Source organism: Macrosteles quadrilineatus, unplaced genomic scaffold (assembly GCF_028750875.1).
Source record: "Macrosteles quadrilineatus isolate MER2022 unplaced genomic scaffold, UCM_ALF_1.0 Scaffold_1__1_contigs__length_201487025, whole genome shotgun sequence".
Taxonomy (NCBI): Eukaryota; Metazoa; Arthropoda; class Insecta; order Hemiptera; family Cicadellidae; genus Macrosteles; species Macrosteles quadrilineatus.
The window spans coordinates 43,338,648-43,352,608 of record NW_026542594.1 but is presented as its reverse complement, the minus strand read 5'-3'; the positions used below and the strand labels follow the sequence as shown (position 1 = coordinate 43,352,608).

General features: G+C 37.2%; 1 protein-coding gene across 1 annotated transcript in view; it reads left to right on the top strand.

Annotated features, from left to right (window-relative positions):
- LOC128982850 (tetratricopeptide repeat protein 21B-like) overlaps positions 1-13,961 on the top strand; it is a 300,450-nt gene that overhangs the window by 249,442 nt on the left and 37,047 nt on the right. The window contains exons 19-20 of the mRNA XM_054401889.1: positions 923-1,223; positions 10,041-10,315. Of these exons, the coding sequence (XP_054257864.1) occupies positions 923-1,223; positions 10,041-10,315 (576 nt within the window). The remainder of the gene's footprint in view (positions 1-922; positions 1,224-10,040; positions 10,316-13,961) is intronic.

The window sequence follows — 13,961 nt, the reverse complement described above, 5'->3', positions numbered from 1 at the left end:
GCATGCATTGATGTAAAACAATAAATAATGAGTATTTTGTGGTATGCATGTGTTTTGCATGTGTGTTTTGAAGCATGTGTGCAAATTCATAGAATCTTGTAATATTGAGTGATTTCGCAACTGTTCTTGTATTATATTTTGTCATATAACTAACCTAAAATATAAGCTAAGCCTACTAAAATGCATGTTATCTTTTTTGTTATAATATTTAGAAATAAGTGGCTATCTCAGATTTTTCATATGGTTGAATTTATTTCTAAAACAAGAGGCACGAACATTTGAATTTTTTTTTATATTTAAATTTTTTTTTTCTCAAAGCATTTTTTACTCATCAAATATGCATGAAACCCAAACATCTATGCTGCATTATGATCTCAGTGTATTTAGCTTCGCAAAAATATATGACATGGTATAGTTCATCTGAAAAATAAATTTTATATAATTTTTTAAACATAATGCTGCGTAACGCCCAAAAATCGCCTGACACTACAGAAAAAATGACAGACACCAGGAGGGTTAATATATTTTTTTTTAAATTCTTGTCTTGAAAAAATCTTGTTCAAAAAGAAATCTTGTCTCGCATAACGAGATCTGAAATTTCCCAAAATTTTGACACTTGACTATCCAAGAGACTTGACTACTACAACGCGCTCCTGTATTGCATTAGACTTTCTGCAGACGTTTTTAATATATATTTTTTTTAATTCTTGTCTCGTATAACGAGATCTGAAATTTCCCAAAATTTTTAGACTTGACTATCCCTACTTATAACCATAATTAGACTTAATATGATAAAAAATGTCTGTAAAAATAGCAATTTGCCTGGGCCACTATGGAAACTACCTGTGGCCCATTGGAGGGTTAAAAGAGCTATTATAAAACAAATATTGCTGTGTTTAGGACGGTACTTTTGACGTTGTAGGTTTGCTGGACTGGTACAGTGGAGACGTGAACAGTGCCTTGCATCACTTCAACAACGCGAGAGGTGATGGAGAGTGGGGACAGCAAGCTGTTCATAACATGGTGGAGATATGTCTGGCAGGGGAGGAGCCAGGCACAGGAACAGCAACACGACTACTGGCTCAGATGAGACCTCACTCTGGGGACGAGGAGAACAGTGTGAGACTGCTGCACAACCTAATACTACTGGCCTCCAGGGACAAACAGGACGTGGACCTGGCGATGACTGACCTCACCCAGCTGGCTCAGCAGGAGACACTCAGGTCCATATACGCACATAACTTAGAATATATCACCGTCATTAACAGAAGTTTCAATAGAGGAAGGTTTGACTTAGGAAGGGAGTTGTCTTTAGGACCCAACTCAAATCTTATTTTGTATTTTCTAATTGTTCTGTGTAGTGTACTGTTTTCTGTGTTTCTTGAAAATGAGTGCACTCTTTCCTATTCAGATAAACTTACTATGCTAATAAAAATCCTTAAAAATTGTTAAAGTCAAAACAGTAAAGATGTGGTGTGCAAGCAGCTAGATTTATAACCCGAGTCAGGCCTAGTATAAAAGCTCAGGTCATCAAGTACCAAGTCAGAAAATTAAGCTGAGCCAAGTGTTTTTGATAAATTGATTTAATTAAGTTCAATGTACTGCTCTCGTTGCAAGGCAAATAAATTAGCACAGATACGATTTCAATAGCTGAGGTTTTCTTCCTTTGTCTGATTTTGTAGTAAATGGGCCAGCAAAATCAACTGCACATTTGATTAAAGCTCTATTCTGTTGTAATCTGACTGCTGGAAAGTCCGACATAAATGGTGTAGGCAAAGATTGTCTGAATTTGAAGCATTTGAGGCATTTCTTGACCAATTATTCGACGTGCAGATAAGTTCCAAAAGGAGCGTTGAATTACTGATTGAGTAACTTGAGGCCCTGAATGATCGGATGTATCTGATGATAATGCTGTATTGTTAAGACAGTGAGATGACAACACTTAGGGAGTAATAAGAATAAGAATATGCTTATATTGTCTTTCAGACTACATAAGCATTAACAAAGTCAAATTTACAGCAGAAATGCCAAGTCCCTATACTAATTAGGCCTAAGGGTAATATCACATATCATAGAAATATACAATTCATAGGAACTATACAAGAATCAAAAATTATACATAACAGATTTCAAACATTAAAATTCTATCTGTTTTAATAAGAAAAACTGACTAAGTGAATAGAAAGGATTTTTAGATAACCACTCATAAAATTTGTTCTTAAAAACTTTAACAGTATATTTCTTACTAAGATTAATTACTTTATTATATACCTTAAGGGATAGTACTACATGACTAGACAGTGATTTGCTGAGCCTATTGTACTCAATTGCTGCTTTATCCCTATTACGAGTGTTGTAACTGTGCATATCCCCAGTGAGTGTAACAAGATCCTGATTTTTTAGTATATAAGATACAAGTTCAAAAATGTAAAGGTTGATAATGGTTTGTATTTCCAACTGAATAAATAAAGGCCTGCAATGAGCACTTACATCTGACTTGGTCATAACTCTAATTGCCTTCTTCTGAAGGATAAAAATGTCATCAATTTTAGCACAGTTGCCAAACAAAATCAGACCATCTAAGAATAGATAATGCAGGATGCTTTCTCACATAAGGTAGAGATAGATGATTGCTGAATCCTGCCACCAACTCTCAAAATGCCTGTATCATCTAGGAATGGATCATGTTTTCTTAGTTTAGACTTAAAATGTTCACCCTTTCTCTGTTGATGTAATGACACATATATCTGACCATTCTGCCCTTGCTGCTAGGATTAGTACCACCTCAGCTTTAACCGATCTATGCTTCATCACTGCCGATCTCTCTTAGCTGAACCCCTCACAGTGTTGTTCAACGAATCACTTAACAAAGGGATCTTCCCTAGCTCTTAAAAGTTGGGCTTCATCATTCCTTTACATAAAGCAAATGATCCCAGCGACATACGGAACTATCGTCCAATCACTATTCTGCCGGCAATTGGCAAAGTTTTTTAAAGTATCGTGGTAGATAGACTGAATCCTTTTCTATCCAAAATAATCCATCCTTCCCAACATGGTTTTATGAAAGGCAAGTCTACTGTCTCCAACCTCCTGCTCTTTCAAGAATATGTCTTGTCTGCTTTTCGCAAGAACTACCAAGTTGATACAGCCTACATCGATATGGCAAAAGCCTTCGACAAGGTCGACCACACAATTCTTGTGTCTAAGTTGCTGGGCTACGGAGTGGCTGAACCTCTTTTGTCATGGATTTCTAGTTATCTTAAAAAACGTTCTCTTGTCGTGAGGATTGGTTTCACCACTTCCACTCAGTTCTCACCTTCTTCAGGAGTTCCACAAGGTTCTTTGCTGGGACGTTGCCTCTTCAATGTTTTTGTCAATGACCTACTGGACAAATTAACTGTAAAGGCCTTACAATTTGCTGACAACCGCTTCAGCATTTTCACTACTGTGTCTGTCTACACCAGAAGACTCTCAAGAAATTCAAAATAGCCTTTCTGAAATTGAGGATTGGTGTGTCAGGAATAACATGTCAGTAAATCCCAGTAAGTGCTCTTGTATAACCTATCACCGCATCAAATCCCCAGTCATGTACGTATACTCCATTCCTGGTACATCCATTCCACGGTCCCAGTGTATAAAAGACCTAGGCGTTATATTTGCCAGCGACATGGGATTTTCAGGACATATAGATCACATCAGTAACAAAGCAAACAAGATGCTTGGTTTCATAGCAAGATTCTCCAGAGGCATCGACAACCCTTCTGCTCTTCGCTCTCTGTATTGTTCCCTTGTGAGACAGCTCGTGGAATATACAAGTCCCGTGTGGTCGCCTTACACTGTTGGCAATAGGACGAGACTGGAGGCTCTACAAAGGCGTTTTCTTCGCTTGGTTGGTGTCCGGCTGGGTTTTGCCTTGCTTGATGTGCCTGTGGAGGAACTGTCAAGCAATCTGAACTTGTCACCTTTTGCCCTGTGACGTGACGTGGCTGATGTTGTTCTTCTCTGGAAGATAGTGAATGGTCACATGAACACTGTCCAGATCTCCTAGCTGAAATCGACCTCAGAGTTCCTACAAACACAAGATCTCGAGATCTGCTGGGTCGAAGATACCACTCAACCAACTTCAACTTCAACAGTCCTTTTGCAAGGTTTATTCGCCTGGGAAATCAAGTTGCGTCTGGGTGTGACCTGTTCGTCGATGGACTTCACCAGGTTCGTCGGCAGGCCTTCTCTCTTCTTCTTTCTGGGAAAGACTAGAAATTAATTATTGTTGTTTGTTAATCTTTATTTTCTGTTGTTGTTATGTTTGAGTAATTATTGTTGTTTGTTAATCTTATTTTTTGTTGTTGTTATGCTTTGGATATTTATAACTTGTTATATCTTTGAAAACTTATATTTATTATCAAATTTTGTATACCTATTTTGTTGTATTCTACCATCTATGATTGTCTTTGTAAATTGGCTGCTGCCGTTGGAAATAAATAAATAAATAAATAAATAAACCGATGTTGCTCCAGAGAAAATAACAATCCGCTGCTTTAGTGAAAAAAATACAGATAAGTTCTTAAGTTTTTTAAACAATGTAAATTGGGATGCCGAGTTACCATTTGCCGAATCAGGCTATTTTGACAAGTTTACGGACATTTTTGTTCATGGTATGAGGATATGCTTTCCTTATAAAACCATAAATAAGAAAAAAATCAAAATGTATCAGTGTAAATTGGTTTTGCCGTGAACTTCTTGAAATGAAGAAAGAAGTGGACAGCTTACACAGCAAGTTGCAGTGGGCACTACGCTAAAACACATATGTTGAGGAAATTAAGAATAGATATATTGTAGCCAAATCAAGGTATAAAAAAGCTCTTCATCTAGCCAAAATTGAGGCTAACGGCAAACTCATCGATGCAGCTCCAAATAAAGTGAAGAAGGCATGGGAACTCATAAATGCACAACGGCAGGTGTCTGGATGTCAAGATGACTGCTCACTGACGGCGGGGAACTTCAACTCTTATTTCACCTCTTCGGTGGCTGACATCACCAACCAAGTCGGCCGGTCTCTAGCTACTGCCATGGATCTACTGACCAACAATGCACCTCAGTTCCGTTTGAAGACAGTGTCAAGTGCCCAAGTGGAGGGGTATGTGAGTGAGATGAAGTCCAGCCAAAGTAAAGATATATATGGCATAAGTTCAAATTTGGTTAAAAAAGTGTTGCCAGCCATACTTATCCCTCTTACAGCTTGTGTAAATCAGTGCCTCCAGTCTGGGGTGTTTCCAGAGTCACTTAAAATATCTAAAGTGGTTCCAATGTACAAGAAGGGTGACAGGTCATCTGCCAGTAGCTATAGGCCCATATCGGTTGTACCTATAGTATCAGAAATATTTGAGAAGGTGGCTTCAGACGGGGCAGGTCAACCGCAGATGCAGTGGAGGGCCTAGTCAGATCAGTACTGCAAGGTTTTGAAAACCGTGCAAGCTCACTTGTCATTTTCTATGATCTGACTAAGGCCTTTGACTGTGTCGCGCATGACATCCTTGTCTCAAAATTAAAATTTTATGGCCTTAAGTGGGGTGGAGCTCAGTTTTTTTAAATCCTATCTGTCCAACCGATCTCAAAAAGTTAGTTTTAATAATGAGTTTTCTGAGACAGCAGTAGTTGAGAGCGGCGTGCCGCAAGGATCGGTGCTGGGTCCTACCTTGTTCTTAATTTTAATTAATGTTTGCCTAATAGTATAAGTTGTAATTCTGTGATCTTTGCCGATGACACCACTCTGTACAGTAGTAGGCCTAATAGCGAATTAGAACAGCTAAGTTTAACAATGTCTAACGCCTTGCTTGAAAGCACTGACTGGTTTAATTCAAACGGTTTGTCACTTAACAATAATAAAACTCAAAGTTTGCTTTTGTCTTTGTGTAAAGTTACCGCCAGCTTTGAACACTGTAACATGGGACATGCAAAACTTTTAGGCATTGTTCTAGACTCAACTTTAAACTGAAACCCACATAGGCCTATCCAATCTGTCTGTACTAGGTTAAATAGGGTAATTTGCTTGTCGAGGCATTTACGAAACTTGTTACTTAAACAATTTCTCAGGGGTGCCTACTTTGCTTTTTTCATAGTATTTTGATGTATGGTATTAGCCTGCGGGGCAACAGTAATCATGTGTCATGTCTTTACCTTACCTTTACCTTGGTCCTCTTCACCGTAGTCGTAGAGACTAGGGAATAGTCATCTTCTTTTTTCTTGTTGTGTCATTGTAGTGTTAGATGTGTATGTGCGTGTGTATGGTGTAAAGTGGGTTCATTTTGGCGCCTATCTTTGTGGTGAGTAGTGTGCTCATCAAAGAACTCATATAATTTTTTAGAATGGTTTTTGGACTAAATATTCTTTGAGTGCTCTAAAAAAAGGTTTTGGAGATTTGATTTGTTTGATATGTTCTGGGAGAGCATTGCAAATTTTTGACCCCATGATTTGGGGTATTTTGCTGGTTTTTGACAATCTGTGTTGTTGGATATCGAAGTTTGTTTTTGTGTGTCTTAAGTTATATTTGTGGCAGTTTTCCCTAAGCTTTGGGGGGGGGGGGTTTGGTTTTAGGAGGTTTACAACTTCAAGGATGTATAGGTTTGGAACGGTAAGGATTTAGTTTTTGACGAAGTATGGTTTACAATGCTCTTATGGTTGTAGGCTCTCAATCTTAATGCCATTTTTTGAAGAATTTGGATTATGTAGATGTAGCAATCCGCCGCTGTCCCCCAGGCTACTATTCTGAAGCGCAAGTGAGATTCGAAGAGTGCGTAGTAGGCTATTTTTGAAGTATTTTTATCAGTTATGGAGCATATTCTTCGTATGGCAAAAAGTGATGATGATAATTTTTTCCCAAGTTTTTCCAGGTGGTTATTCCAGGTCAGGTGTTGATCAATGGTTATGCCCAGGAAAGTTTTATGAGTTGCTGTTGTTATCAATGCTTCTTCGATTAATAGTTCAGGTTGTTTATTTGTGGTGGCGAAGTTAACATTTAAAGTTTTGGATTTATTAATTTTGAGGGCCAGGGTTTTACATATTTCTATTGCTTGCTCAATTGTTTCTTTTATATCTGATGATTCTTGGCCAATTTTTGTGGGAAAGAGGATGGTTGTGTCGTCGGCATGTGTCCTAAAAGGTCATTAGAGTCATGAACGGATCATCTCTCGATGCACACAGTAAACCTCTATTTGTTGCTGAGGAAATCTTGACTGTAGTAAATGTAATATATTTATGTTTGTCTCTGTAGAGTTAAGAACAATTTTAATGATTTTAAACTTGGAAGTGATGGCCACCATCACAACACAAGACACAAGTGGCAGATACCCAGTAAGCACAAGCACGTGAATTTCACGTGATAATCACAATATCTATTTACCAATTTCACGTGAATTTCTCGTACACGACTAGAAAAAATCACGTGAATAGCTTGCGAAGACGACACACTTTTTCACGTGAAAAACTTGTGAAAATAACGTAATTGTGTTCCTATTTTTTCACATCCTACACATTTTCACGGGAAAAACTCATGAATGACACGTTAAAAACTGGTGAATAACACGTGAAAGACTCGTGAATGTCACGTGAAAAACTTGTGAAAGAAACGAGAATTACTTGTAAATGACTAGTTAAAATGATGCACCACATAAAAGAAAAGAATTTATCCAGGCCTATAGTTTTTCCTGAAAATAAAATTTGTATGCTGTTATTTTAATTATTGATACTTTACAATTTTTTAGATTACTTGCACACATATTACCCTCTTTTGTGGTAAATAATTGTAAAAGGCCACTCTACGCCTTACACTATCCACGTACAAAATATTGATCATACTGCCATTAACTTATTAAAATGTTCACTGAAATCAATGGCAAGACTCATAAATTTTGTATAAGCCATAAGAAACATGGTTAATGGTGTGAACGTGTTTACTTCTTACTGAAATGATCGACGAACTCAGGGGTGCCCATCCCCTGTAATTGGTTCCTTTACTTCAAGGTGATGCTGGTATTTGTTACATAATCCTGGAGCGTCCGAAAATGTATCTTGATATTTGAGGAGTAAGTTGACAAGTTGACTTTTCTGTTCAGTGTCTAGTAGTTGGTTTTGTTCAATAGTATCAGCTATAGTGTCAGAATTAATTGTGAGTGTTCATCTTTCCCAAACCCCAAAATCACCCATAAACAAGGAAAAAAAAACAACCCCACCGGGGGGAGGATGTAGTGAATCGCTACAATAGCGCAAGTCACGTGACGACGATGCGCGCGCAGTCGGTCCGGCAAGCGCGCGCGGCGATCTACCAGAGTCGTAGTAGTGTCTCCGTCTCCGCCAACAGCAGTTCTTAGTCCGGATAAGTACTTAAATTACGAATATGTCTAGATAGCTTCGTAATTAAATTATGTAATTTATTAGGTTCTCGAATGGTCGTGGTCTGGCAATCAGTATCACCAATTTAGAATTCACATTTGCTAAATCTAGTTACCTTTTCACGAATTAGAATAAGTCTATATATATATATAAATTTCTCTGTTCACTATATTATAATTAGATACATTAAAGAACATAAAAGCTGGCTGTGATAGGCAGCTAAGGTAATATTGTGCACTTTGACGAGTTAGATTAATTCCTTGCAATAGAGTTGGGTTACGACAGGAAATGTGTGTGATTTGGTAGTGGTTAGAGGAACATATATAGGGCCCAGGTATCTTCATTTACACTCATACTACTGCACATCATCACAGGGTGGTGCCTCCTCCGCCGTGCTGGAGCCACTGGGGGTGACACAGCTCTCTATAATAAAAACCATTCTAAAAAAAGGACAAAGATGTTCTACTGATCTGCTATTCCACGATTTTCCTGTACTCAATATTAGACAATTATTTATTAAAACCCTTCTAATCTACATTAAAGACAACAAACACAAAATTTTCACACAGCCAACTCACACATATATAAAAAGAAACCGATTAAACTTTAGATACACAATACCCAGATTAGGTTACAGAATAGAGCTTTCTAATCCATTTTATATTGCACATCAATTATACCGAAATCTTCCAAATAATATCATTGAGGCAGAGAGTAGCAGTGCAGCCGTTTTCGGGTGAATAATTTGAGAGTGGCTGTTACATGTCGGCCCCACGGCTGCTGAAGATTTAATTCATTCTCCATACATTTGAATAAAATACCCCCGCCGCAGCAAACCTGCCGACTAAGCGAATTTCCATTTGTCTCAATTGATAATCAGTTAGATATATTTTAATAACATTAGGTTTAACGAGTACCTAGGTTTGCTACATATGTTTCGGCGGTTATTTACTGATCTCTGCCATCGTCAAGCTAACAAAAGGATCCACTTGATGTGTCGTCAGAATAAATAAATAACGACGACACATCGACACACTTACATATATAAAAATTTTAACGAATGGTGTTTTTGGCCTCTGGGGACATCAAAATGAAAAAGTAAATCGGTCCCGGGTCTAGGTCTTACCGTGCCACCTACGGTAATAGCTAAACTTACTTCCCTATAGGGAAATTCGCTAAAAATAATAAAAAAATCTATTAAATCTGCAACTTATCAGCCAACCCATGTCTATATCAAAATTTTTAGACCGGATTGATTTTTGTTTTTAAATTGTAAGAATTATTTTATTTTATTTTGAGGGGTATTGTAAATTTTTAATTTGCTTTAACCTTTAACTTAACAAGTGTTTAGAACTTATATTCTGATGGTTCTATGTTGTCCAGGACTAAGATGTTTGATTTAATTTTTAATTTTAATGAATAAGTTATATTATTGTTAACTAGAAAAGTTATTTTATGTAAGTGTATATATTTTTTAAGAGTGACCAGCAAGTGCCATGGACTCTTCCTCACACACAGACGTGTAGTCTTGTGAGGAATATTTTTTCCTTTTATAAAGATGTCACTTTTTTATTTATTGTACATTATTGGAAAATAAAGAATCTTGAATCTTGAGTCACAAGTAGAAATAATTGGTTTGTGATGATGTCTAGGGTGGGTGCCACATACGGTCTGGGCACAGGGTATATGATGCAGAAGCAGGTGGCTCGGGCTCGGAACATCCTCAAGCGAGTGGCCAAGGCAACATGGACAGTGGAGGAAGCTGAGTATTTGGAGCGATGTTGGCTGTTATTGGCTGACTTGCAGGTGCAGGCTGGCAAACACGACGCAGCCTCCGAACTGCTACGACGCACACTCACACACAACCAGGGGTGCCACCGCGCACGCCAGCTCCTAGCACTCATAGCGGAGAAGGAGCAAAAGTATTGTGAGTCATAGAATAATATTTGAAATCTCCTCATTGCTTACAGTTCTGCCAGTGTAAGCGACGAGGAGATTTCACATAAAGTATGTTTGGTATTTGATAATACAGTAGAACCTCGATTATCTGGGGTAGTGGGGGGGCGTTAGACCATGGATAACTGAAAATCACGGTTAATACAACATAGTATATATAACATATATTAAAAACCCATAAAAACGCCTAATACTGTAAATGGATGTTAATGTGATAATTAATTTACATTTTACATCATCAAAATACAATTCACTAAGTATTGCACAATCGTGATATCTTGGGTCATTAACCTTGGTTCAGTAACAAAACTGTAACGTTTAAAATCACGCTTACTCATACAAAATAAACATTTCTAAACAATGTACTGCAATAAATCAAGTAAAGAATAGAAAAATAGAAAGTCTAGTAAGCTACTGCTACCGTAGTCATCATAGGCTATGTTGTTTCAGAACGCAATAATGTCGATAAAACCATTAGATAACTCATAAACAGCTTAAAATCATAGTACTTAAAATCTTACAGATAATAGCAAAAGTCGTAAAATAAGAAAAGTAACAATGATGTAAAACAACCCCTTATTCTTCCTCTTTGTTCTTCTATTCTTTCTTACCTTTTTCTTTCTTACCTCTTCATCCACACTTTCAACAGGTTACCATGGTGACTAATCACCCAATCATAAACTGTTGTGACATAGCAAGGCACAGCAGACAGATGTTTAGGGGGCAGACAATTAATTGTCAGTGTGGGTGGATAGCTTGACCTTGAAGCTATCGATGGCTTGGTTTTCCATCCATTTATCTTTGTCAACACTAATTCTATCCCGTCGGGGGCGGGCTGTGTATGTACGCCCGGGTGGTTGCAACCACCCTTCCGCCGTGGGCGTCTTTACTAGGGATGGGCGAGTTGTGTTTTTTTGAGTCGAGTTGAGTAATTAGCCCTAATACTCGAGTATTGAGTCGAGTCGAGTAGTTCACAAGTATTTATCTAAGTCATTTGTCAGGTTTTGTATTTATTTGAAATTGCATCAATTGTCTCAGTTAACTCATTAAGCTATAGATTTAAAAAAAATACGTACATCTTGGCCTACAATTACTCTTTGTAAGGTAAAATTTTTCCCTAAGTGAGTAAAAACAAATTTCCTATATAATTCTCTCTAATAAGTGTTTAGGTTATTTATTTTGTATAAAAAATAACAATAATAGATCTAAATGTCTGACTTATTGATACAGACTTTGTTTAGTATAATTAATTTCGTGTTGGCAGGACATTCGTGCGCCGGTTGTCTCCTGAGTTGAGTCTGACATCTTGAAAAATGTAGATTGTGTTGTGCTTGAGCTGAAGAATAGTCAAAGGCTAAAGCTAAACAATGTCACCGGCACTGTCACTGTTTTGAACTATAGATAGTTTCTAAGTTGGCTATGAAAATTGTTAACCGTGATTACAAAACTAATACTGTAGCTAGACATTACACATATTTTATTTGCACATAACATTCTTTACATGTGTTGGTACATACAGAATAGGTGCATTGTCAGAGTTAAATTATCAGAATATACAAAATAAAATAGTAATCAAGAAGGTAATGTAAGTTAACAAAATTGAATTATAAAACTATTTTTAACTAAAGGGGCATTATGAAAATCTGCAATCAAATAAAAGGCTCTGTCAATTAAAAGTTCACCTATTTTATCTTTAAAATTATTTTCACTTAACAATTTATAGTTTGCAGGCAGCACATTGTACAGCCTCAGCCCAGCATATAGCGGACTTTTTTCATAAAGGGTTAAATGGTGCCTTGAAAATCTGAAAAAGTTTTCATTTATAGTATTATATCTATGGTTGATTTGAATTGATTCTGGGAGGTCGTTTTTAGCTGAATGAATGTAGTTTAGTGATTCCAAAATGTACAGTCCTGTTAGGGTGTGCATTTTAGCAAATTTCCCTATAGGGAATAAGGTATTTAAATTTCGAAAAAGGTTTTTACATGAACTACGTGGATGAGAGTTGGTCATAATACGGATAATGCGTTTTTGTAGCCTGAATATTGATTTGACTCCGGTAGCCTACCCCATAAGATTATACCTCAATACTGATTCTACATAAGCATGATAAACCATTTTCAGAGTTTCTTTAGGAACACAGTCCCTTAAGTGCAGAAATACAATTGACATGGATCTAAGTTTACTTTTTTAATTGATTCAGATGTACATCCCATTTAAGTGATTCATCTATGTAAACACCTAGAAATTTATGAGACGTTGCCAATTTAAGGGGTTCAATTTTATTACCATTGTTTCTGACGGAAAATTTTATTGTTTGCGTTTTTTCAAGATTAAGTTTTAATCCATTGTTAAAGAACCAACCCTCCATGTCATGAACCACATTTTCAAGAGAAGATAGCATTTCAGAAGTACTATTATGTTGAATATTGCAACCCAACTCATCTAGTCTGGATTAGTGATGGACCATCATAAGTTTTTACATTTTACATATGCAGTTGTTTACAAAATATAATTCAGTGTTGTGTTGTGTTTGTAAGAAAATAAAAGAGTTTATAACAATTTATTCTTTCATTAACTTTAATTTCACCAACAAAGGTTATGGGCCATTTGGAATAATAAAATAATCATTTTACAGTATTCTGTGCTTAAAAATAAGTAAAATGAGTTTTGGCTATAGAATTGAACCTTTGAAACAAAATAATTATGACACTTTGTAACTGTTAAATTTTATTAGAGGGTCAGTTTAAATTATTTTAAGGCCGCGAAGGCTTGAGCGCGCTCGACAACAATGTCAAACATGTCCACTGCAAGTCAAGTCTCCTAGTTCGTGACTTGGCCGCCGCGACCTCGGGGCGCTGACGTAGACGTGATGGGGAGAAGCCGAGACCGGTGGACAGTGGACATTTCTTGAGACAGTCGATGGCAAGCGCTTGTTCGCCAAACACCCTCCCTCAAGACCGTGCAGTCGACGGCGAGCGCATGTTCGCTACACACCCTCTCCTGAGATATATAGCGGACCTGCGGCGAGAATAAGTCGTTGATGCGATACGCAACGAGCGCGAAAATAAAAGCGACAATAATAAAAATCGAGAGAAGTATCGTCAGACGGAAGTACTGTGGTATATCATTACGCTAATAATAATCTTATATTCCCCGTTTTACTTTGGCGAGCGAAAGTTAATTTTCGTTACGATCACCTTAGTTGTAAGAGATTAGTGTATTGTATTTCTCAGGCCAGCACTGCGAGTGCAGTGCCACAGTAGCCTACACTTTTTAGTTTGTTTATCTAAAAAGGTTTTATTTTATTTTATCCAAAAGTATTTGATTTCGTATTTTGTTATTGCGTGGGACGATATTTTATTTCACTACGAGAATATTATTTTTAGTTTTTATTTGAGAAACGATACCTTTTGTTAGGTCTAGAAGCTGGTCACGTATTTTAGTTCACATAGAAGTACCATATTTAGTGCCGATATATTCCTAGTCAGTGCGTCGTTGTGCTGATATACAACCGTATATACTTGTGCGTCTAGGACGACGAAGGTACCATCTACGAAGATCGAGAAGCGGTTAGCGAGCGACGGAGACTGTTAGCGAGAACCCTGGACTACTCG